The 23,430-nt window shown below is 51.0% G+C and overlaps 2 protein-coding genes across 2 annotated transcripts in view; one reads left to right on the top strand and one right to left on the bottom strand.

Annotated features, from left to right (window-relative positions):
• The first annotated feature begins 4,116 nt into the window (after positions 1–4,116).
• Positions 4,117–23,430, top strand: part of FAM241B (family with sequence similarity 241 member B) — a 172,348-nt gene continuing 153,034 nt past the window's right edge. The window contains exons 1-2 of the mRNA XM_082424621.1: positions 4,117–4,303; positions 4,689–4,752. The gene's annotated coding sequence lies outside the window, so the exon portion shown is untranslated. The remainder of the gene's footprint in view (positions 4,304–4,688; positions 4,753–23,430) is intronic.
• Positions 12,300–12,947, bottom strand: NEUROG3 (neurogenin 3; the record flags this gene model as incomplete). Its single annotated transcript, XM_082424001.1, has 1 exon — positions 12,300–12,947. The coding sequence occupies one exon, from the start codon at positions 12,945–12,947 to the stop codon at positions 12,300–12,302; it is 648 nt and encodes a 215-aa protein (XP_082280127.1).

Raw genomic sequence — 23,430 nt, 5'->3', positions numbered from 1 at the left:
ATTCCCAGACTGATCTGTTGCTTTTTTTGTGTGGATGGAGGAACTGGGGAGTGCTGGGGGAGGGCGGAGGGGAAGGACAGGGATGGAGTGAGGAGGGGGAGAGGAGGGTGCACAGAGGAGACAGAAGAATGAAATAAAGGCGAATCCAACAAAAGGAAGTGAAAAGTGAGTGACAAGTTTGAGGCTGCAGGCCCGAGGCCGGCCGGGCATTTAGGGCAAAGAATGGAGACAAACGAGCTAGATTTTCATGCTTGGTGGATAGTGAATGAAGAGCATCTTTTAAAACCCTATCAGGAACTCTTTGGATTGTCATTAGATCTGGAGAGGGGAAAAAGACAGAGGGAGGAGACTGCTGAATTTGGCCCCCTGGGTGTGAAAAGATCCTGATTCTCTGCTGGCGGCTGGGGGGGGCCTTGGGCCTTCTTCTTCCTGGAGCCAGGCACGCCTGGGCCCCTCAAAGGTTTCGGTAAATTATTTATTATTTCGAGGGCCCTTGAAATTCAGTGGCAGGCTCCCCCTGCTCTCAGTGGGTGACACCACACTGGAGCTAGGAGGGGGAGGGAGGGCTGGGGTGGACACAGGTTTCTGGCTCCTTGTAGGGTAACCAACCATCGGGGTTTGCTGGGGACAGGACTTGTAGTACTAAAACTGGGAAAGTCCTGGGCAAACCAGAATGACTGGTCACCAAACTTTGGGGTGAGACTGGTGGGGCAGGGAGGAAACTGACTTGCCCAAGGCCAGTCCCACTAAGCCAGGGAGTCAAGGCTGGCCTGGTCTTGGTCTTGGCCTTGGTGCTGGCCTCCAGCTGGCCGCCTGGCTCACCTGCTCAGCTGGGAGAGAGGAGATTATAAGATGGAGGTTCTTTGCACATTTTAAAAAAGATGATTGGAAGCATTTGAATATGACTAGCTATTAGATCATATTATAGAATTGTTTATTTTATTAAGTATAAAAAATGGCTTTATTTTTTTAATGTTCTATCATTTAGAAATGGACACTGAAGTCTTTACAAGTGGGATGATCAATATCTGGGATGTGTTTTTAAAAATTCCACACAAATAAATATAGAAGTGTGTGTGCAGGATTGGGGCAGACGGGGGCGGGGTGAATAGATGAAACAAGGTTGACCATGACTTAATGGTTGCGGAAGTGGAGTGATGGTCCATGAGGACACAGGATTCTATTCTAGTTTATGCATGTTTGAAAATGTCCAAAACCAGAACTTAAAAAGAGGAAAAGTAGAGCATGGCAGTGGTACAGTGTAGCCGTGGTTAGGTCTACTGGCTCCAGGGCAAAGGAGCCTGAGTTCAATCCAACTCCACCTCTCACTGGGTAACGTGTAACATGTTAATTGCTCTCAGCCTCAAGTTCATCATTTGTAAAATGGGAATAATAATTCTGATCTCATAGATTAACAGAAAGCACTAGAACTGTGCTTAGACATAGTAAGCACTCAATAAAAATTAGTTGCCATCCAGAAAAAGGGAAATATGGGGGGCCCTTTCAGCCCAAGAGAACTCTTTGGAGCTTTGATCCTGGGGGTGTGGGTGATTTCCTGGAATAACCTTTTTTGGAGAGGTCAGCTATTAGGACCCGGGCCTCCTCTATACAGCAAACCTCGGTAGGCTGGCTCCCTTCCCCCACCCTCGGCTTCCATGGAGCCCCCTGCCTGCCCCTCTCTTCTGTTTCCAATCTTATGTGTTTGGCAGACCTTAGTTTCTCCCTACCTCCTCCAGGAGGTCTCAGTACCATGCTTGTGCCGTCATGCCTTTGTTTGACCAGTTTGACTCTGGTCTCTGTCAGTCAAATGTGAACTGCAGGAGGGCAGGTTTTAGTCTCCATCTGGGGTCTCTCTCAAAGGCTGAGCACACAGATGCATGAGAATATGCTAGTTCACACAGAGGGACAGCACACACTCAGACACACATGTACATGCACACACAGAAGCATGGGCACATGCATGCACACACATATACATGCAACCTTAAGGCAGGTATATTGACACCTGCTCACAAGTGGGACCAGCAGGAAAGAGGTCAGAAGGCCTAAAGATGCAAGGAGAAGAGAAGGGGGGCCTGGTCTTGCTGATCTGGGGGTCCATAGTGCAGAGCTGAGCAGGGTTGTGAGTGGCAGAGGCTGGGGGCCGTCAGCACCTGACGCCAAGCTCACTGCTGAGGTCTGTGTTCTCACAGTGCAGTGCCAGGCACGGAGTAGTAGTGACAAGCCACTTGCCTCTATGCCAGGGGACAGCACCAAGAGACCTGGATGTTGGAGGCCAAGAGCTGACTTCCTACCGGACTACAGCCATTGCTGATGGTACAGTGGTAGCAAAAATGGAAACAATAAAAGCCTCCATTTACTCTGCCCCTGGCACAGATGCTGAGCACTTGTGTTGTAAAATTTCATTTAATTCTGAAAGTTACCCTCTGAGGTATCATTGTATCCTTTTATAGTTGAGGAAACTGAGGCTCAGAGACATTAGGTTACTAGCTGAAGGTCACACCGCTGGGAAGGGGCAGATCTGGGATTTGAACCCAGAGTGTCTGTCTTCAGAGCAGCTCTCAGCTGCTACACTCTATTATGCAATTTATGTTGAGCAAAAATCAAACAAACAAACCCAAAAAACCCCTGAAACTGGGGAAGGATTTGTGGTTGAAATTGTATGATGTCTTGGATTTGCTTCAAAATAATCCACAGAGGTAGTGCTGGGGGAAGTGGGTAGGTATGTGGGTGAAAAACAATTGCCTCTGAGTTGATAATTGTGGAATTTGGGTGATGGATACATGAGAATTCATTATGCACCTCTATTTGTGATTTTTTTCAAAATAAATTTTACTGGTTCTGGGTTCTACCTTGGCTATACCATCACTAGGTGACCTTGAACATGTTGCTGAACCTCTGTATGCCTCCATTTTCCCACTGGGCCTTGCCCCATCTGTTTCCACCTCATTGCAGGACTGCAGCACTGCTTAATTTGTGCCCATGGATTAGGGGGTGTGGAATCTGGATCTGCTGAGACACAAGCTCCCCTGTTTATAAGGACAGCCCTGGATCCCTTCTAACTGAACATCATTCTCTGCCTCTCACTTTCCAGAAAGAAAAATTGTGGCAGAGCTGCCTGTGTGTTTGGTCTGTGTCCGGACTCCTAGAGTGAAAAATATAAGTGTATGTGTGTGTGTGTGTGTGTGTGTGTGTGTGTGGTGGGGAATGTGCAATGCCCTGCTCACTCCACCTGTGTGGGTCTCCTCTTCTCTTCCAAGTCGCCACATGTTCATTCCTCGTTCAAAAGGAGCATAGGGGCCCCAGGCAGAATGGTGGCACTCAGACCCTGGGGGAGGCAAATGAGGCTCTGGGCCTCCCAAACACTGGGGATGATAAATGGGGTCCAAGTCTTTCAGGCTTCATTATAGAGTCACCATGGGTTTGCCCAAACCATGGCAACCGATTCAAGCAATGATTAACCTAATAAAGCGGAGGCAAAGGGGAAAAAGATGCATTCAAGACCCCAAGTCAGGCTCTGGTTCTCTAGAGGCAGTAAATTTCCCTTCAGTGGGTACGGTGTCCAGGCTCCAGACGTCCTAAATCTCTGCCTCCGGGAGTGGGGGTGGGGAGGCCTGTGAAAGCAGTAAACGGATGTCAGAGATCAGCTGGGGTGGCTCCAGTGCTCACTTAATGGTGCCCCTCCTGGGCCCTTCTTGGAAACAGACCCAGCACTGGGGGACAGAGAGACATCTGCTTTAGCCCCAGGAGTCAAATCACCTAGGCTTTCTTCTTTTGAACTTTGATATATTTGGTCCTAGAGAGGTGTATGTGTGTGAGTGCACACATGTGCGTGCACATGTGTGTTTGTCTGTCTCTAGGGTGTAGAAGGCAGGCAGCAAATATTCTGCTACTGCCGCTGTGATGGGCAGCCTCTAAGATGGACCCCAACGCTCCATGCCTCCTGGTATTCGTGCCCTTGTGTAATCCGCTCACCTTGGCTGTGAGCTGGATTTAGTCATTTCTCGTGAATAGAATGTGGCAGAGGGATGAGATGTCATTTGTGAGATGAGATTACAAAAAGACTGTGGCTTCCGTCTTGGGTGTCCCTCTACCTCTTGTTTGTTTGCGTTGAAGGAAGCCAGTTTCCATGTTGTGAGCTGCCCTATGGAGAGTGCCATGTGGCAAGGAACTGAGGAAAGCTTCTGGTCTAAAGCCACTGAGGAAGTGAGACCCTCAGTCCAACGGCTCTCGAGGAATTGAGTCCTGCTAACAGCCACATGAGTGAGCTTGGAAGTGGATCTGTCCCCAGCGAATCCAACAGGTAAGACTACATTCTTAGCTGACACCCTGACTGCAGCCACATGGGACACTTTGAGTCAGGGATGCCTACCTAAGCTATGCCTGGATTCCTCACCTACAGAAGACCCACAAAATAAATGTTTCTTGTTTTAAGTAATAGAGTTTTTTTGTAATTTGTTATGCAGCAATAGATAACTAGTAGGACAGAGATACTATAGCTGGTGATGATGTTAGAATAGCAGGAGCATCAGTTTGTCTCCATAATTAACAGGCTTGGGCAAGTCATATAAACTCTCCCTGGTTAATGTGGGAAAGTGAGTCCTGGTCTCTGCCTTCTTAGCTAGTCTTCTGTAGGGTTAAGATGGAGATGGGGTGGGAATTATAATGAGGTCTGCTTCAAATTGCAGGCAGGCACATGAAGTGTATGGACATATCTGTCATCTCATCTGAATCCTCATAAAACCCTATGAGGTAGGTGTGGTTTTCTTCATTTTGATATTTGGAGAAATTTTTATGTATGGAGGCTTGGAGAGGCTAAGTAACTTGCTCAAGTGATAGAATTAGGAAGGGCTGGAGCTGAGATAGATGCCAAGCTTCATGCTCTACTGTACTATCTTAGGAGGGATCACCCACACCTGACTATCGGAATTGTTACTGGTGATCTCAGAAACAGATACTCTTGTGATAACACAGTCTCGCCAAATCAGTTGGGGCATCTTCTAAAATAAACCCATTGGCAGCCAAAGACAGGTTATTTTGGTGCTGAGGAGGGCATGATGAAGGAAGGGTAATGGGTCTCTGTATAACTTATTAATTTATTCATTCCCTTATTCAACAAATATTCATTGACCTTTATATAGCAGCCCGTCGGGGGAAGGATGGAAATTTCTCAACATATAATTGAAATACCTTTCATTCAGTCAGTCAATTCACTTACTCTAATTCATTCTAAAAACATGTGGCATATGGTTGAGAATGGGTACTCACTGGAGACAGGAAGGACACTTCCCTTTGCCAGTGGAGGGCACAAATAGCAAACAGATAATCACAAACGCTACCTGGAAAGTGCAAGGATATTCTTATGCCCAGGATATTATGGAAGCAGGAGCAAGGAGGGAGGAATAGTTCAGAGAAAGATTCTGAGAAGAGGTGATATCCACGTTGGAGATTTGGGGAGGGGGGAATGAGGGTTTGGGCAGGGAGAGCAGTGTGGGAAAAAAGCATGGAAGTGGTACTGACTGTATTTAAGGGTAAGACTTCAAGCAGGTCAGTATTTCTGAGGGTAAATGCCAAGGCAAGCAAGGCATTATGAAAGAAAGGCTGTTGCAGCAGGACTCTGGTCATAAGCATGAGTGATGCGCGATGATAAAAACAAATATTAGCACATATAATCCAATGTAATCCTGACAACTGTCCTGTGGTGGAGACTGCTCATTACCTGCCAGAACCCATTCTTCACTTCTTCCTAGGCACGTAGCCCCTCTTCCAGTTAGGCTGAGGGGATATGATCATGTACTCCCAGGGGAGTGTGAGTAGAGGTGAAACATGCTACTTCTGAGTCTAAGCTTTAAGACTGTGGGTGAGGCTCCTCCATGACTTATTTCCCCTTCCCACTGGCTGGGACCCATGGCAATGAGCCTCAACCGTGTGGATGGCAGGGACCTAGGAGCTGGGGGAGGAAGAAGATGGAAGGAATGTAGGTCCCAGAGCAGAGCTATCCACTCACATGGAATGCTCACCTCAGAATGAATTATTGGTGAGTCTGTTATAGCACCCTGGGTTTACTTTAATCTAAACTCCATAAGGTAATATTATTATCCCTGCTTTACAGATGAAGAGATTGAGAGAAAGGCTAAGGAACTTGTTCATGAGTCATACTGATAATTAGTGAACCAGATGGGAATTGAACCCAGATCCACATCACATCAAAGCTCACCTTACAACATCCTTCTCTATTGGAACGTGAGCTTTATCCCAGGGATGACTGGAACCACTTCAAGATTTTAAACAGGAGAGTGACAATGTTATATTTGCATGTTTCTGTGGCTGCAGCATGGAGGGTATAGGGACAAGTATTGAGATTAGAGGTAGAGAAATCAGTTGGGCAGTCTCTCCATGTGAAAGTTGAGAGCCTGAACTAGAGAAGTCATCATAAGGAGGTAAAGGAGAGGCCAGGTTCAAGAAATAGTGGGAAGGACAAATCAGCAGGACTTAAGGGTTAATTGGTTGTGGGTGGTAAGAGAGAAGAATCAAGATGAACCCTAGATTTCCAGTACGGATGACTGGGTGATGCTAGTTAGTGAGATCAGGAACAAGAGGCAGCATTAGTTTGGAGTTAGGGGAGAGTAATTCCATTTTGGACATGTCTCATTTGGGGTGCCCAAGTGACATCTGGATGTATAATCCTGGAGCATGGGAAGGGTAGATCACAGCTGGGGAGGGTCACCGGGAAGGGGTGGGTGGCCCTTGGCCTTTGTGTCAGCTTGCACTGCACAGGAGATTCAATTTCATACAAAAGCAACCTCCTCCACCCCAAAAAATCCTGGGAGAATGAGAAGAATTTGAGACAAATGAAGATGTTAATAATAATAATAATAATAATTACCACTTATGGCAGCTTAATGTGCACTAAAAGCAAGCACATTTAATCAGCCCAATTAAGTGGCTACTACTTATTGTCCCAACCCTACAGGTGAGGAAAAGGGGCCTTAGGGAGGCAAAGGGTTATAATTGAAAACCACTAGTTAGTGGCAGTACCAGGCTTTGAACTAATGTCTGTGTGATTCTGAAGTAACTGTTCTTAACCACTCTGCTATTTATGTATGTGTTTGGAGGACTTCCTTTTGTCTTTGTTCTTGGAATAACTAAAACTTCATTTTAACCCAAAGAATGAGACCCCCCCTTTTAACATTTAAGAGATTTATTAAAGCATCTTGTCACAAAGATGGAAACACATACAAATTAGAAACACGCAACCATCATCATCCACAGTCAAGTTAAAATGTTGTATATTTTTCCTGTTTTCATAGCTGAAAACTTCAGATCTTAGACCGAACTCACTCACCCTGAGTATTTAATTCATTCTTCCTGAAGTATCCAGGGCAGCAAATAACCAAAATACAAACTATTATATAAGGAAGGTGCAAAGTTAGAAAAGAATATGTATGGCGAATGCCCCCTTCCCACCCCCCAATCAAAGGCAAACAATGGCACTTTGCTCTTGCTTAACCTAGATTGTCTTCAAAAATTATCGAGGGCAAAGTTCCAAACCAGTTTTCCAGTTAGGGCTGCTGCATCCTAAACTTCCAATATTGTTCCACCTCAGACCTCTCATATGCTGTCAGAAATTCCTCAGCTGGTAACTAACTCAATTCTAACTCCATCATTTATAAGGGAATTTTTTTTGTCCTAACTGAGAAAAAGGCCTTTCTGGGGTCACACAGTCAGTTATTAGGAACAGAGTCTGTGCTTTCACCACCATATCAAGGAAACCGACAGCCTTCTGGGTCTATATATCCACAGGGGGCTCCCTAGGGACTCAGGACTGGAAAGGTGGGCAGAGGCGGTTGATAGGTGGTTTTCCTTACTGAGGACGCCAAGTTCCCAGGAGCGTCTTTCCTCTGAACCAACGCAGTCATTTCAGCACCATGGTCAGGGGCACGCCGCCGCTTTTCAGGACCTCGGTGCCCGACCGTGTTAGCCAGGCTGACGCTCTCTCCCACCGCTTTGGTCCTCGGATCACAGAAGCAGAGGGGGCACACAGCAGCCTGTGAATTTCGCTAGGGTTCCGGAGAGCGGCCAAAGCGCAAGGGAGTCTCTTGGTCTTACAAGACCCAGAGGACACAGCTCAAGTCAGAACATAAACACCTAGAGACTGAGTTGGCACAGAGGGAGAGAGCTCTAAACTACTAGCCTAGATCCAGGGTCACACTTTTAACTTGCTCCAATAACTCACCGAGCGATTGAGGGCCTTGGGCAAGTCACCTACTTCCAAGACTTTGGGTCTCTATTTCCATGGGTGTCACCATCCTGCCTTGCCCCCCTCACCGGCTGTAGAATGGGACCTGAGATAAGAAGTGTCCAGCCCCAAGTATCCCACAGTCTGTGCTCTTGGCCCTTTGAAGGTGGAGCAGGCAAGTAAGGTGAGTGAGTGTCCCTGCCGCCCCCCACTCCTTCTTGAGCACAGTCTGCAGATATTTAAAAGGGGAGGAGAGGGAAAAGAAACGTGGCAGAGAATCTTAATTACATATATGTAAAATGTAATTATAATACACTCAGCATTTGTTCTGCACCACATTCTCAGCTGAATCTCCTCTCCCTCCTGCCCACACACACACTGAACACACACTGTTCCCCTGGGTCTAAAGGCTCTTTCCCACTGTCTCTTTTCCGTGGTCGCCGGGGTCTATAATTCCGTCCGTCACAAGCAAGGGCTTCTCTTAAGCACTCAGAAATCCAGTGAAAGGGTATTAGGGACTCTCTCCAGCTTCTCATGTGAATTAGCTGAGGCTCAGAGACTCGTCCAAGGTCACACAGCCGGGCAGAGTGGCCCTTGGGTGAGAGGAGGGGCAGAGGGCGCCTGTGGGGTTGCATGCTCCCCCGGCCCCGCCTGCCTTTGTGCCAGCCCCGCGGCCAGGCTCCCAGACATTAGCATTCCAATAGCCCTGGGACGCTTTGTCCTCCGACTGCGGCCGGCTTGGGGATGGGGTGGGATGGGGGCAGGACACCATAAATCTACCTGCTTGTTTGTGCGGACGGGGTGGGATGGGGTGGCCGCAAGATTCATGTGCTGTTTTTCTGGAAGCCAGGGCTCAGACAAAGGCACAAGAGGGGGAAGAGTCCTTCGACCGGAGCGTCTTTCCTGGCCCCGCTTGGGACCCTGTCTAGGTTTTGGGGAGCTGGGGCGCAGGCGACGACCTCAGACCACGGGAGGCTCTGCAGCCACTCTAGCCGAGGTGTAGTGTGTGGGCTTCCAGCTGAGACCCAGAGCAGCCTGACCAATTGTAAAAGCCGCCGAACGCAAAATACCCGAGGATGGGTGGGTGGGGGGGCGGCGTGGTGGTGATGCCACTGGGCTAGTTGTAGGCGCCACCCAGAAATGTTTCCTTGCCTTTCTTGATGAGGGGCTCTTTGGAAAGAGGCGTGGATGAGGTTTCCCATCTCAATACGATTCCATGCGCCTTGATGGAACTCATCCTGGGCAAGGAGTCCTAAACCTTCCTCCACCTCCTCCTGACTTGGAGACTAGAGCTGACAGCTCTGGGGGATCAAATCCACCCCAACCCAAGGTGGCAGCCCAGCATTCGAGTTGGTTAAATAGTACTTTTTTTTTTTTTAATTTGTGGGGTGAAGGACCAGTCTGCGTGTGTTGGGTGACTAATAGCTCCTTAATGAGCGCCCTCACAAGCAGGAGAGGGACTGGGCAGTGGGTGTCTCCACCTGGAACGCAGGGTCAACACTTTTTCTGCTTCTGGAAGTCGTTCACACCAAAGGAGTCCCCTGCCTATTTGAACACTACTTCCCACAGCCTTTCACAGGAAGAATGATCTTCCTGCTTGAGGACTTCCTCTCCAAACCTTTAGTCCTGGCTCAGAATGCCACCTTCTCTGGCGAGCTTCCCAATCTGGCTGCAGATAACAGTCCCACTGTCCCTTCTGTGGCTCCTACCTCCACTCAGCACTAATGTTTTTTAGCCTTGAATGATTTTGTCTATATACTTGCTATTGTCCTAGGAGGACAGAGATGGACCTTACTGATTTTTATGTCTGTCCACCCCTCCCCCCAATGCCCAGTAATTAGCAGACCCTGGCTTGGTCTGTGCAACATGGAGCTGCCCGACACCTGCCCCAGGGCGGTGCCCCAGGTGGAAAATTGGCTGCTGCAGAAGTCACCAATAACCCATTAATCTTTTCCTTCCAGATTAAAGCCATGAAATAAAACAACAGCCTCATTCATTCGTTTGCAGTGTCCCCCTTCCCACCCCCCAAATCCAGCCCCTGATAACTAAGACATATCTCCTCCGAGCTACCTTTAGGGACCTAGGAATAGAGGAGAAAGGAAAAGCTCAATTTGAAGTGGGGAAGGCATAAGAGACAGACACAAGAGGCATTAACCCCTGCAAAGCCACCACCTTTGCACTCTAACACTGGAAAGCAACCTACCCAACCACTCCCAGCCCCTGACTGTGCCATGCACTCCCCACTGGGGTTGGCCCGCTTCTTCTCCTGGCACCCCGGGCCAATCCAAGGAGGCCTCTGGGGTTCAACTCGTAGGGTAGTGTGCCCACCCTCCATTTTCCTGTTCCTGAGAGTCAGGCAGACTCTCTGGGTTCTTAGAGCTCAAACCTGCTTCCCAGAGGTCCTGGGGGTCTTGGAAGCTAATGTAGGGCTGCTCCAGCAGTGCTCTGGGGACATGTCAGTGTCACTGTGCATCAGCCCTACTCTACCTTGGAAGTAATAGAGAACATGGGGCTGGAAACCTTGAATAGTTCCTTGAAAAGAATAAGAGTTTATTCAGTCAAGTTTGCTGGGTGTTGGGAGGTGTCAGAGACTGCAGCCGGACCCTCCACTTTCTCTACTCCCTGCTGCTCAGGTCCATGAGTCTAAGGCCACAGCCTCAGCACTGACAGCATAAAATGAACTCAGAAGATGTGCTTGGGCTCTAAGCACTTTGGGAAAATTCCTGGGATGCCCAGCTTACCAGCATTTCTGAGGGTTCTGACCCTGCTGCAGGGTTATTACTCCCTCCCTTCCCCAAATGCAACAGTCACTCTAAATTCAGGCTAGTGGCGTAGGGGAAAGGGCCAGCACCACCAGTGAGTAACCCGAGTTGGAGGCTTGTCTTTCTCCTAAACTGCTGTTTGGAATAAGACAAGTCGCTGCCCCATAAATAAAACAAGGGGGCTGAGCCAGTGATTTTTAAGAGCCTTTCAGCTCTTCCTTTCCAAGTGTGTATAGCTGACTTGCCCTGAGAATGCAGTCTGCCTGGCCTCCAGCCTAGCGCCACAGTTTCTCAGACCAGGCCCCAGATCCCCAGAAAAACTCTTATCCCTCTCCTTGGACAGGCCCCTCCTCCCCCAACCCCAGCCGCAGAGGCTGGGCCCTCCCCTCTGCACCATCAAGTTACCTTGCTCAGGCTTCTCGAGAGTCCTTTTTTATTGGTTCAAAATCTCATTCACCAGTCCCTAAATCATCTTATGTACAAAATAAAAACTTTTCCCACTGTGAAATCTCATCAATAAATACAAACGTGTAAAATAGGGGAGGGGCCATATAATTTACCAGACAAAAATTCATTTCAAAAGATATCAGATAATTTACAAACTGATTTTTTTTTTTTTAAAGACAAGGGTGCTTCAGTTTGCAGGGTGGTGGTGGAGGCGCTCCCCAAGCCGAGCTGGCGCTTTCCCTGTTCATAGCCTCGTCTCCCGCCCCTGGGAGGGCAATGGCTCCGGGAAATTGCACTAGGAGAAGGCAGAGGATCGATCGCCTTCGTGGATTAAGGCAGAGTAGAGAGGCCCAAACCCCGGGGCTTGATAGGGACTAGAGGAGGTCAGCGGCATCTTTGAAGAAGACACGCTGGGCAACAGGAGCAAGTGCTGAGAAACCAAATATTGGATTAAGCCGCATTGGGGGAGGAGTGGTAAGAGACAGACTGGCAGACAGACTTCAGTGGGGGTAGGGTGGCGGAGACAGTGGGTGTCACCTGCTGTGTAGTGCTATCATTCTCGTCTTTTCTGCACGAGATTTTGGGGTGGCCACAGGGAGAGGGCCTAAAACGCGCGGAGCCTGCAGTGCCCACTCGCGCGGGCAGCGGCAGAGGGTTGCAGTTGGCGCGGCGCAGAAGACCAAGGGATTGAACCCGGCCTGCCACCCTCTTGGGCGCCTGGGCCCGCCAGGGGTCAGCGAGCCTGAGGCAGCAGGAGCAAGTACGCCTGAGGGCCTTCACCGGGCGTCTCCGACGGTTTCCGCCCCTTCCCTTTCTACCATCACCCACTGCCCAGCAGCGGACAGGCCCCTTCATAGAAAGTCTGAAAAAGCCAGGGCGCCAAGGTGCAGGCAGGCAGGGGAAGCAGGCGCCTGCAGCCCGGGGCGCTCCTCCAGCGAGGCGGCGGGACTCAGGCTGCCCGCCTGGGAGACCGGAGAATAGAGGGAACCCCAGTCTCCCGGAGAGCCGCCGTCCGGGCTGGCCAGCTCCTCGCAGGGAGGCGCAAGCGACTCCAGCCCGTAGAGGCTGTGGTCCGCTATGCGCAGCGTCTGCGTCAGCGCCCAGATGTAATTGTGAGCGAAGCGCAGCGTCTCGATCTTGGTGAGCTTCGCATCGTCCGGGAAGGTGGGCAAGACGCCGCGCAGCGCGTCCAGAGCGGAGTTGAGGTTGTGCATCCGATTGCGCTCGCGGTCGTTGGCCTTCTTGCGCCGGCTCCGTCGCTGCTTGCTCAGAGCCAATTCACTCTTGGGGCGGCTGCGCCCTCCGCGTCGCGCACGGAGCTTCCTCGAGGACCCTCGACAACCGCCCCCTTCCGTCTCGGCGCAGTTCCCCTGCAAGCGAGTGGGGCTGGGCGGAGCGGATGCGACGCAGGTCACTTCGTCGTCCGAGGCGCCCGGGAAGGGCTGCTCCGTCTCGTGGGTCACTTGGACAGCTGGCGCACACGAGGGATGAGGCGTCATCCTGCGGCGGGGTAAGAGGTAAGGGTAAGAGTGGGTCAGTCACCCGGGCGCAGTTCCCAATCCTGGGGCCAGGTGGGAAAAATCGAGAGAAAGCCACCCCCCCGCCCCTGTCGGACCAGAGGACCCGCTTTCCCCCTCTGCTCATCGCTCTGTGGCTCCAGGCGTTACCTTGCTGTAGGGCGCAAAGGAGTAGAGAGCCGTAGGCAGTGAGAGCAGCGGTGAGCTGCGCTGGCTTTTTCGTCTGCAAGTTCAGCTGAGAAGCAGGCGCCGCCGCTGGAAAGTTTCTTCGGCCCCAGAGAAGAAAAGTGTAAAGGGGGGCCCGGGCCTCTGTTGCTCTCTTTTGGCGCGGCTGCGAGACCCTGCAGATTTTCTGAGCCGCCAGTCGTGTGCCCCTTGGCACGCTTTATCTGCTGCGCCCGGGCTAGGAGCGTGCCTGCCCTGCTGCTGCCCGCGCCGCTGTCCAATCAGCGCCCGGGCCAGGGGGCCGCGCCACGCGAGCCCGCTCCGCCCTTCGCGGGGCACAGCTGGATTCCGGACAAAGGGGTGGATGGGGTCGGGGGAGGGGAATGCCGCTCTGTTTGCTTTCTCCCCGCGGGCTCTGTCCCAGCAACTCTCGGTTCCTCAAAGAGCCTCGCCCAGCGAGACGGGCCTTGTCTAGCTCGCGTCTGGAGGCCGCAAACCGCTTTGCTCCTATTCTGGCTTTCCTTGGCATCTGTCCAGACCCTTTCTTGGTACCCTGAAGGGGGCTTTGAGAAGTCAGTAGGGTAGGTCAATCCCTGTGTGTTACACAAGGGGAAACTGAGGCTCAGAAAGGAGGCAGCTTGCCCCCAAACCACTCTGAAAGGACAAGGAGCCAGGTGTCCTATCAGCTTGGGGGGGGCATCCACTAATTCCTAGTGCCATTCTGCTCTCCTCCTCTATGGGTCAGGTTAGGAAATACAGACGGTGATGTTTCACTGACCCTTTCTATTTTGGGAGGAGGCACAGGGTGACCACAGAGAGAGATCCTGCCTATGTCCCTGCCACTTAGAGACCTTTGCCTGGGGATGAGGAGCCCCCCACCATGCCCTGAGATGATGCCCCACGCTCAGATGTAGGTGCTTAGAACCTCTCCCCTCATCCCACTACCCATCAGAAACCTAAGATATTTTTATCGTGCCTCAGAGTTGGAGGGTGGCTATGGTGGGACCTCCAGGGGCATTCCACCACTACCAATTGTGGACAGTACCCTAGCAATCTGCCGGGGCCTGTGGGGGAAGAGCTCAGATGAGAAGGGGTCAGGAGAGGGCCAGGAGTTCACAGCGAGCCCCTGTGTATTTTAAATGCCCCTGGAGTGCTGGTGCTTCAAAAAGCAGATCAACTCTTTCTCCCCTTAGTCCTCCTGTCCAATCACATGCCGGCAGGGGCTGCCTGCACTACCTGGTGCAGCCCCCTAGGCAGGGGTCAGGCAGTGAGCACAGGGCAGGGTCTCTTCAAGACCCCCAATTAGCAGTGTCTGGAAATAAAAGTGAGTCTGAACACACCATCCTTCCCTTCTTCCCCCGCCTGTCCCTTTGTCTCTGCTTTGGACACCCTGTGGCCTTCTGCTTCTGGTCAGTCAGGGTGAGTGTGCCCCCAGGGAGAAAGCTGAGTCTGGGAAGACCGGGGTCTGGATTAAGTCTCTGCAGACCCCGAAGGCTTCACTTTCTAGCAGAACCAGATAACCTGAGCCTCTGGAAGCTGGCAGAGGGGGGCAGGACCCGGCAGGGAAACTGAGGGGATAGGGTGAGGGAATGAGGTAAGTAAGTATGCATATCTGCCCTAGTGACAGCCTCTTGACACTTGCCCAGTCTGCTTGGAGGGCGAAATTACCTTGAGGCAGAGAGAGGGTGGATATGCTTGGGAGCCAGGGAGCCAGGGCTCTAGGTCTGTGTGGAGGTGGGGGAGCTGTCCTCAGGATCTCAGCTGGTGTGCTGTTGGCAGAGGCTCCTTCCCTTGTTGCTTGGGAACTGAAGCTAGGAGCCAGGCTCCAGACCAACAAAGGGTCCCTGCTGAGACTCTTGAGTTCCACATTTTGCTGCTGCTCCTCCCTTAGGTCACAACTTGCTCCAAATTTGTCTTCTAGTCATAAGAATGAGAACCTTAGGCCCATTTTACAGATGGAAAGTCAAGGCCCAGAAAGGATAAGTGACTCACGCAAGGTCACACAGCAAGTTCTAGCAGAATCACATAGAACTCAGGTCCTAAGACTCCTAGTCTTAGATTCTCCCTTGCAGCTGTTGCCTCTCTTTGATTGGGGGAAATTTTTTTTTTCAAGGCAAAACCAGACATCCCCAAATGTAGAAGATAGAAGTCCTGGGTCTGTGAGGAATGACAGGGTCAGAGTAGAAAAAGGATAGTGGCCCCATCTCCCAGTGCCAAGGGGAGCCAGTATCCACTCAGGCTCCATCTCTCTACTTTCTCACCCTATACACCTGCCTTGCTTGATTTCTATCCTGCAAATTAGGATCTGAGAGAGGAAACCCAAAGCATGCTTCCATAGGGCTAGGGGACCCAGCCTGGCTCCGAGGAGGGAGCCCTGGCCATAAGGGATCAAAGCACCCCTATGGGTCCCTGAAGGCCTGAAGAGCAGCCCACAACCAGGGCTCTCATCCTGCAGTGGCCCTCAGATGAGAACTGAAGGCGGGACTCGCCTTGGCTCAGTCTTGATTCAGGTGGCCCATGTGTACTGATGAGAGCCACAGGGCAAGCTTTCTGCACCAGGGAAGATTCTGGGGATATTTGGGAATCTTCTTGACTGGGAGAGAATTCTGGCACCTTCTGAGAATTCTTATCCAGCTTCCCCAGCGCCACTCCGGCTCAGGGCTCTCCAGGGCTTGCGAGCCGCCACCACTCCTGCTTTGCGCAAAACACAGGGCGAGGAGCGCGCAGCAGCCGGGGGCAGTGATCTCCTTGAGGCACTCAAGAACTCTCCGCGGCCCTTCCTCTGGTCCGGAGGGCGGGGCCGGAGGTCGAGGAGTCCTGGGGGATTAGAGATCAAGGATCCACGTCTTCCCTTTCAGCTGTAGAGGATGCGCAGGCCCCTCTCCAAAGTTAATTCCTGTACTTTTGGCGGCGGAGGCGCAGGCTATGACAACTCAGTGCGCGCTGGCGGTATTTGTGAAAGGACTCTTCCAGCCGGGAGCAGAGCCTGTTCCTGAAGCCCCCGGCCGGCCACAGCCTCTAAGGCCTTTGGGAACCCCGCGCCCCTCGACTCTCTGAGACCTAGGCTTGCCTGGAGGCTGAGGGGGCCCAGGAGAGAGGCGACAGCCTGATGCCTGGAGACCGCGGGCAGATTGGAAAAGAAGGAAGGCAGCGGTCCGCCCTGCCGCCTTCCCGTCGGCGGGGGTAATCTTAGCAGTGCCTGGGGGCTCTTTGAGAAACGAAGGGAAGGGAGGGGGGGCCACAAGAGGCTGAATAGCTAATGACTTGCCAGAGGAGGGGGCTTCTTTCTCTCGCCTTCGCCTCCGCGCTGAAAGAGGGGAAGACAAAAATCTGGCGAGCGAGCTGCCCAGGCCGAGACTAGCCACTTCAAACAGCCCTTCAAACAAAAGGAGACGACGAAAAGAAAGCCCCACCTGTCTCCAGTGTTTGCTAAAATAATAATAAATAGATTTCGTTTAATAAATAATTACAAGAGATTGTAAAGTGGAGTGCTTTGGAAAACATCTACTGCGGGAGTCCCGCAGCCAGCCGTCACCTGCTCCCAAGGCGGGCAACTTTATTGTTAAGCCACCCCCCAACTAGTTTGCCTCTGATAAACCCTCTCTCGTTTTCACAGTGACTGTTTACTCATAGTTAGCACAATATTACCTTTGCCGTGATAAACCCAGATGGGGGAGACCTGGCCCCTGGCCCCTGGGCACACCTGTCCCAGAAGCTGACACATGGATTTGGCACGGAGCAGGCCTTCCCGCCCCCCCGGCCTTCCCGCGTGTACATTGGCCCAATTGCCACCCATTTATAACAGGTTGGCTGCAAGGCCTATCTCGGTCCTATTTGTCTTCTTTTATTGAAAGCATATGGTCTCCAGGGGCTCACCAGCCCCATATTTCATCTGCCGGGAGCTGGGGCGCTTCCGCAGGCTGGTGCTGCCCTGCGCTCTGCTCCCCACCCAACGGCTGCTGCGCCAGCTGAGAGGATGGCGGAGGTGGGGTGGGGAGAGATAAGGAGGGCTCCTCATTCGCTTTGGGAGAGAAGCTATTCCCCCAGAGACTCCCCCTCCCCGGCTCAGGGACCTCGTGCGCTCCTGAATGGGTAGCCGGTTCTTTTTCTTGGGTAGGTGAGAGGGCGCCATATGCCACCCCCCAGGGCGCACGAGGGAGCTCCGGCCCGGGGAGTCCTCGAACAAAGGGAAGAGAGGGCCCCGGACCTCAGGAGCATCCGAGGTCTTTATTTGCAGATGCCCCTCCCTGCCTAGGGCTGCCTCCCCCCGGGCGTCCGTAGCTCGCACGCAGCGCCTGGAAACAAAGTGTCTACATTATCTCCGCCGCCGACGGAGACAGTGAATGCGTGAAAAGGTGCATTGCGCACCAAGGCACCTGTTGAAGCGGCGCCTCTTCTCAGCGCCTCTCTCTGCTCTGCCTTCAGTTAGGAGGGAGTGGGGGGCGGGAGGAGGGAGAGATACTGTGATTTGTGGCGACATATGTTGAGCAGATCGGTGTGTACTCTTCACAGGGACACACGCACCCTCGCTCCCATACACACCCCGAGAGAAGGAGCAGCTGCTCTCCTCACCTTCTCCCGACATAATACCTGGGCCAGGCGCTTTGGCATAGCCTTTTGAGACTCCATCTCTCCCCACCCTCTCTGCCTTCCGCCCCCACCCGCTGTCCCAGTCTTGGCAGCTTCGCTGTAGGACTTTATTGTCAAATTTAACAGATGCACGTTTGTTCCCAGCGCCCGGGCCTCAAACACACACATACACACACGCAGACATCCACAGAAAACGCGACAAATGACACAGATGCGGAGCGCGAAATGTCCATATGCCGGGCTCCGCGCCGCGCGGACTGGGGAAACAAACAGGGCTGTGTGATTTTTCCCTCCCCCGAAAGGAAGAAACGGAAACCGCCGGGGGGCCGTGAGGCCCCTCCAGGCACCTCCAATTTCGCCCTTGCCCCTTGGCGCGGTGGCGCACTGCGCGGCGCGGCGCGGCGCTGGGGGCCAGGAGAGCGCAAGGCGTGGACACAGAGCGCAGAAGGAAATGCTGCAGGAAAGGGGCCCCTGGGAGAAGCGATGAGGGCTGGAAGCTCTGCAGGTGTGGGTTCGGCACTGCCTGACCTCTGGCCCTCGCTTGACCTCTGGGCTTCTAAACTCCTGAGTGGTGAAGACGCCTTGGTCCTTACGGGATTCCCTGGGTGGGTATCCACCTGAGGCGCACTAGGGCTGGAGGAGTCCGTTGGGCACACTTCTCCAGCTCACTTATCTCCTTGGCGGGTGCGCTAACAGAGCATGATGAGGAGAGCAGTGGAGGGGGGAGAGGGGACCTGGCTCTGCCAATATCCCTGTGCCACCTGAGCAAATTATTTTACACGGGCCTCGGTGTCCCCTCTATTAAAGGAAAAAGCTGTGAAGGAAATACTTTGTAATTTTCTTTTCAAGTTTTGCAAAATTTGGAAGTCTTGGATAGCAACGGGCCTTAGGCTGTGAGTGGAGGAAACCCAGAGACAGTGCAGCTCTTCTCCCGCTCCCCAACATCCACACTGGTTCCCAGATGTGAGTTTCTGGTTGGCTGAGTCTTTCACCAACATTTGAGTGGCTGAGGGCAGTGTTGGTCGTAGGGAAAGACAGGCACTGAGGGGTTTAGGAAGCTATCTTCTGTCCCTCTGTCTTTCAACTCTCAGGGCACAGGCAACCTTTGGGCCACTGTGACATTTGGTGACAGTCAGGCATGCCTGATGATACCAGGCTTTCAGACCTTCATTTCTTCCAGTGCCAGGATGGAGCTGGGAAGCTGGGTGGTGGATGTATGGCTCTTCAGCCCCTTAGTCTCTCCAGGCCTGTTTTTGGAGAAGAACATGCCCCTCCCACCCTCATTGTGAGCTTGGATGAACGCTGCCCATTCTGAAAGATAGAGACAGCTTCCCTCAGCCTTTCACAAATTGTCTTTCTTTTCTGTGTGCGTGGTTTTTTTTTTTTTTGACTGTAGGGGTTCTGACCTTTCTGAGGTCCACTGGCCCAGGGCAGGGGGCAGTCTCCTTTGGGAGAAATCTCTTTTGTAGAAGTCAGGGCTTGTGCTGGCAGGGGAGTCCTCTGCCTGGTGGTCCCTCTGTTCCCCTGTCCTGATGTCCCCTACCCAACCACCCCCAGCCCTGTGCGGATTCTGTATAGGCAACAGCAGTCAGAACCAAAGGGTGTCAGAACTGCTGTGAGTTGGGGGTGAGGGCATCTCACTTTCTGAGGTCACCATACATGAGATACTCACCCCACCTCCAGTTATCAGATTGGGAAGGCAACCTAATAAAGGGACAGGGGTAGAAGGTGGGCAGGGTCAAGAGTTAATTCTAGAGTAACTCAGCGGAGAAGCCACAGAATGTAATGCAGTGCAGCTTTCTACGAAGCACTTAATAGCATTCTATCCGTATAGAACCTTGAAGGAGGCAGATCACCCTCTCACACAACCTGTGTGGGCTCCAGGAAGGGATTTTTCTTGTTCCCATTTTACCCCTGACCAGTCTGAAGCTCAAGGTCATAGAGCCGAGTCTGGAACTCCTCTTCCCTGTGTTCCCTCCAGCCAGCTGGCAGGGAATCTTCATTTAGTCACCCTCCTGGCCACCTACCCACTGCCCACACTCCAGGATCTTCATCCTGCCACCTGGAGCCCTTTGGAGGTGGGCAGGTCTCAGCCAGGGCTTTGGGGGCACAGGAGTTGAGGGGTTTGGGAACAATAAATAAGGCAGACTTTTCCCTTCTCTCTTGTCTTTGTCTTCCTGTGGCTTCCAAGAGCCTCCCCTATCTCCCCGGCAATGCTACGGAGGCAGGGCCAGGCTTGCAGGCCCTTCAGAGTGCGCACCTTCTTAATTTGTGTGCTCAAGTCACCTCACTTAACCTCACTGCAGCCCCAGCCCTGCTGTGAGGGCAATAATCTTCCTGTCCCCCCTTGCTTAGACTGTAAAATAGATGGGCCCAGTTTTTTTTGATTATGTGGCACTATCAGAAAACTATTTTAGGCACACCCTTCAAAATATGTTAGCTACTTATAATTCTTCACATATTATGTACAATATAAAGCATATGCAAAATATGATTTATTGTAAATGATAGATGTCTTTCTGTACCAGACAGGGCAAGTAGTGGAAAAGAGAATGTGATTTGAGCCAGACACCCTGGGTTCCATTTTGGATTTCTGTGCCTAGCAGCTGTGTAACTTTGGCTAATTGACTCAACCTCTCTGAGCCACCTCCATTTTCTCACCTATAAAATGGGCATAATAATAGAGTACCTACCTCATGGGGCTTAAATGATTGGATTTGTTTAAAGTGATCAACATCAGCAGGTAGTGAGTGCTCAATCTTTATAAATACAATGTAATATGTACTTTATAAAACATACCTTCAAAGAAATTTGCACCCAGGAAATAAAAATAAATATAACTAGAAGTTCTATTACGTGACTCTCCTCATGCCCCCCTGTCCAGGCAACCCACTTTGAAGCCTGCTGTGTTAAGCAGCCACCGTAGCAGTATCATCAACAGTTATGACACAGGTTTATATTTGATGGGCACTTTATCACCCATTATTATTTCTCAGCACACCAGTGAGGCCACATGGTCAGAGATCTTAATCCCATTTTACATGTGAAGAAACTGAGGCTTTGCAGAGCTGATGTGATTCACCCAAGGGCACCCAATTTGTACTGTGGAGTGGGAATAAGAATCTAAGTCTTCTGACCCCACGTCTGTGCCTCATCCACCCTGGCACTATGTTACACTGTGGATCCCACTTATGAGCTGGTTGTAAACCCAACCCAGTTAGGCTCTTGCAGAACAACTACCAAGGAAGGGCGTGTGGGCTAATCAATGAGCTGGTGGTGTGTGCATATGGCTCATTCACTCTTGTCCAGCAGAAACCGTAGTGGGCTTGGAGGCCCCTGGCATGTGACCTTATTTGGTGGGTGGGGTACACTTTGCAGATGTTAAGTGTAGAAGGGAGCACTTTTATGCAGAGCTTCAAGTCTGCACAGGAAACAGCAAATCAAATTCCTGTCAATGCAATTGCCCAGATACCAAGATGGCCTGGGTTAATTGGGCACACCTTACCTCTGTCCCATAAATGTTTATGAAGGGTCATCAGGAGACAGTGGTGGCCAGCTGTTCCCTACAGTCACAGAGATTAGACTCAGGGGAAGTGGTTTGAGTTGAAAAGGCAGGGATTTAGGCTATTTATGACCATGTCTTCCCTAATAGATAAACATGGTGAGAGTCCTCTTCAGGTGAGGTGGAATCCTCTCTGTAAAGACCTCCCATTCCTGGCATAGAATGGTTATATAGTCTGCTTAGAAGCAGGGGGATGGACTGGATGACCCCAGGAGACCGTATCCATCCCCATGACTTTTCCACTGGGACTATTCAGTTTTATAGAACACACTTGGGGAGTCAAGTCACCTGCCACAGAAGTCCTTCAAGATCATGGGTGGAATTTATTACTATAGTTCTTAACCTGAGTGAGTTGGAAGTAATACCAGTCCCCTTCTGAAGCATTACAGAACAATAGCACAAACGCATGATATGCTAGGTGTTGTGAGAAATATCAAGAACCAGAGGGTTGGGGCTGAGAAATACCTTCACTAGTATGTGGTCCCCAACACTAAGTTGACACATGATTGGGAACAGAAAGGAAATTTCTGTCTTGTCCAGTGTCACACTACAAGTGTGGCCAAGTCAGAACTCAGGTCTCTTTCCACTATTATTCCATGGTCAAGTCCCAGAGCCCTTGCTCTGTGTTGTTCTCATTTGGTACCCATCCTTCTCTGCCTGGTGTGTGGAGGTCCCTTGTCCTGTGTCTCCCTCAGTAGAGGATGAGCTCCCTGAGGACAGGGGCTGTGTCATGTTGAGAATTTAGCAAGGATGTTGTAAATGGTGGGTCTCCAATAGAGACCAGCTTGATGGGCCCAGGCAGGTGAAGGTTATGTGAAACCTGAGCATCTGGGCAGCCAGCTGGAGGTTGGCAGGATATGGAAGGAGTGGAAGGGGCTGATCAGACCCAGTCTGCTGTTGTAAACTCTGATGCAGGTGATGGAGCCGAGGCTGTGGGGATGATGGAAGCAGAGAAAAGGAGGCACATTCTTCCCTTTAAGGGCACAACCTGGAAGTGGTATACGTTACTTCTGCTTATGTTCAGATCAACTAGTACTTAATCCCATGTTTCATTTAGCTGCAAGGGAGGCTGGGAAATGTAGTCTGAAGTCTAGGTCACCATATGCCTAGTTATAAATTGGAAATCTATTAGCAACAGTCTTTATCACACTTAGTTATTAGGAAAGATGAACTTTTCCTCCTTGGACTGCAGTAGAGAGCCTTAATGTAGTGTCCATCCCCCAGCCTAGGGGCTCCCAAGAATTGTGAAACCCCAAAGTTAGTAGGTAATGTTCTGTGTATGTATGCATCTTTCTGAGAAGATTCGAGTTTCATTAGGTCATCAAGGGGTCCTTGGCCCTCTGCCCCAAACATTAAGAATTTACTATGGTCTGAAGGTTGCTGAGAAATTTTGTGCAAGTCATACAATCTCTCTGATTTCTTTTTTTTTTTAGAATTCTTTTCTCTTCTATAGAGATGTGCTGAGGCTCTGAGTGAATAAAGAGCTTTGAATAAAGTTCTGGCAAAACAAAATGAAGGTCTCTCAGTCATTTAGCATATACGTACTGAAATCTGAAGTGGGCCAAGCATTGTGGTCAGCACTAGGAATAAATCCAGTCCCTGCCTCAAGAGCTCAGAGTCTAGTGGTGAGACAACAGGCACCTAGACTAGGAATTACAGAACTCTTCTGTGCCTACTATCTTAGATCAGGCCCTCTGGTAGCCCAGAAGTCTGAAAATTTAGCAAGTACCCCAGGTGCTTTTCATATGAAGCCAGAGTTGGGGCCAGGCCACACATGACTAGCTTATAAGCTTTTGAGGAGGTCACTGCAGGCAAAGATGCAGGAACCAAGGCTGGCAGGAAGAGTCCTGGGCTCTGGGTTCTAACTCCAGCTCTGTGGAACTGTACACAGCTCCTCTGTAGACTGCTCACTCATTCATGAAGAGCAGTTACAGAGAGTGATCAAGAGCAGATTGTGGACATTCACAGAAAGACAGACAAAATGAAAAGGCAGAGGACTTTGTACCAGATGAAGGAACAAGATAAAACCCCAGACAAACAACTAAATGAAGTGGAGATAGGCAACCTTCCAGAAAAAGAATTCAGAATAATGATAGTGAAGATGATCCAGGACCTTGGAAAAAGAATGGAGGCAAAGATCGAGAAGAT

The sequence above is a fragment of the Balaenoptera physalus genome (genome assembly GCF_965194825.1).
Source record: "Balaenoptera physalus genome assembly, chromosome: 14".
Lineage (NCBI taxonomy): Eukaryota > Metazoa > Chordata > Mammalia > Artiodactyla > Balaenopteridae > Balaenoptera > Balaenoptera physalus.
This window is presented reverse-complemented; position numbering and strand designations above follow the sequence as displayed.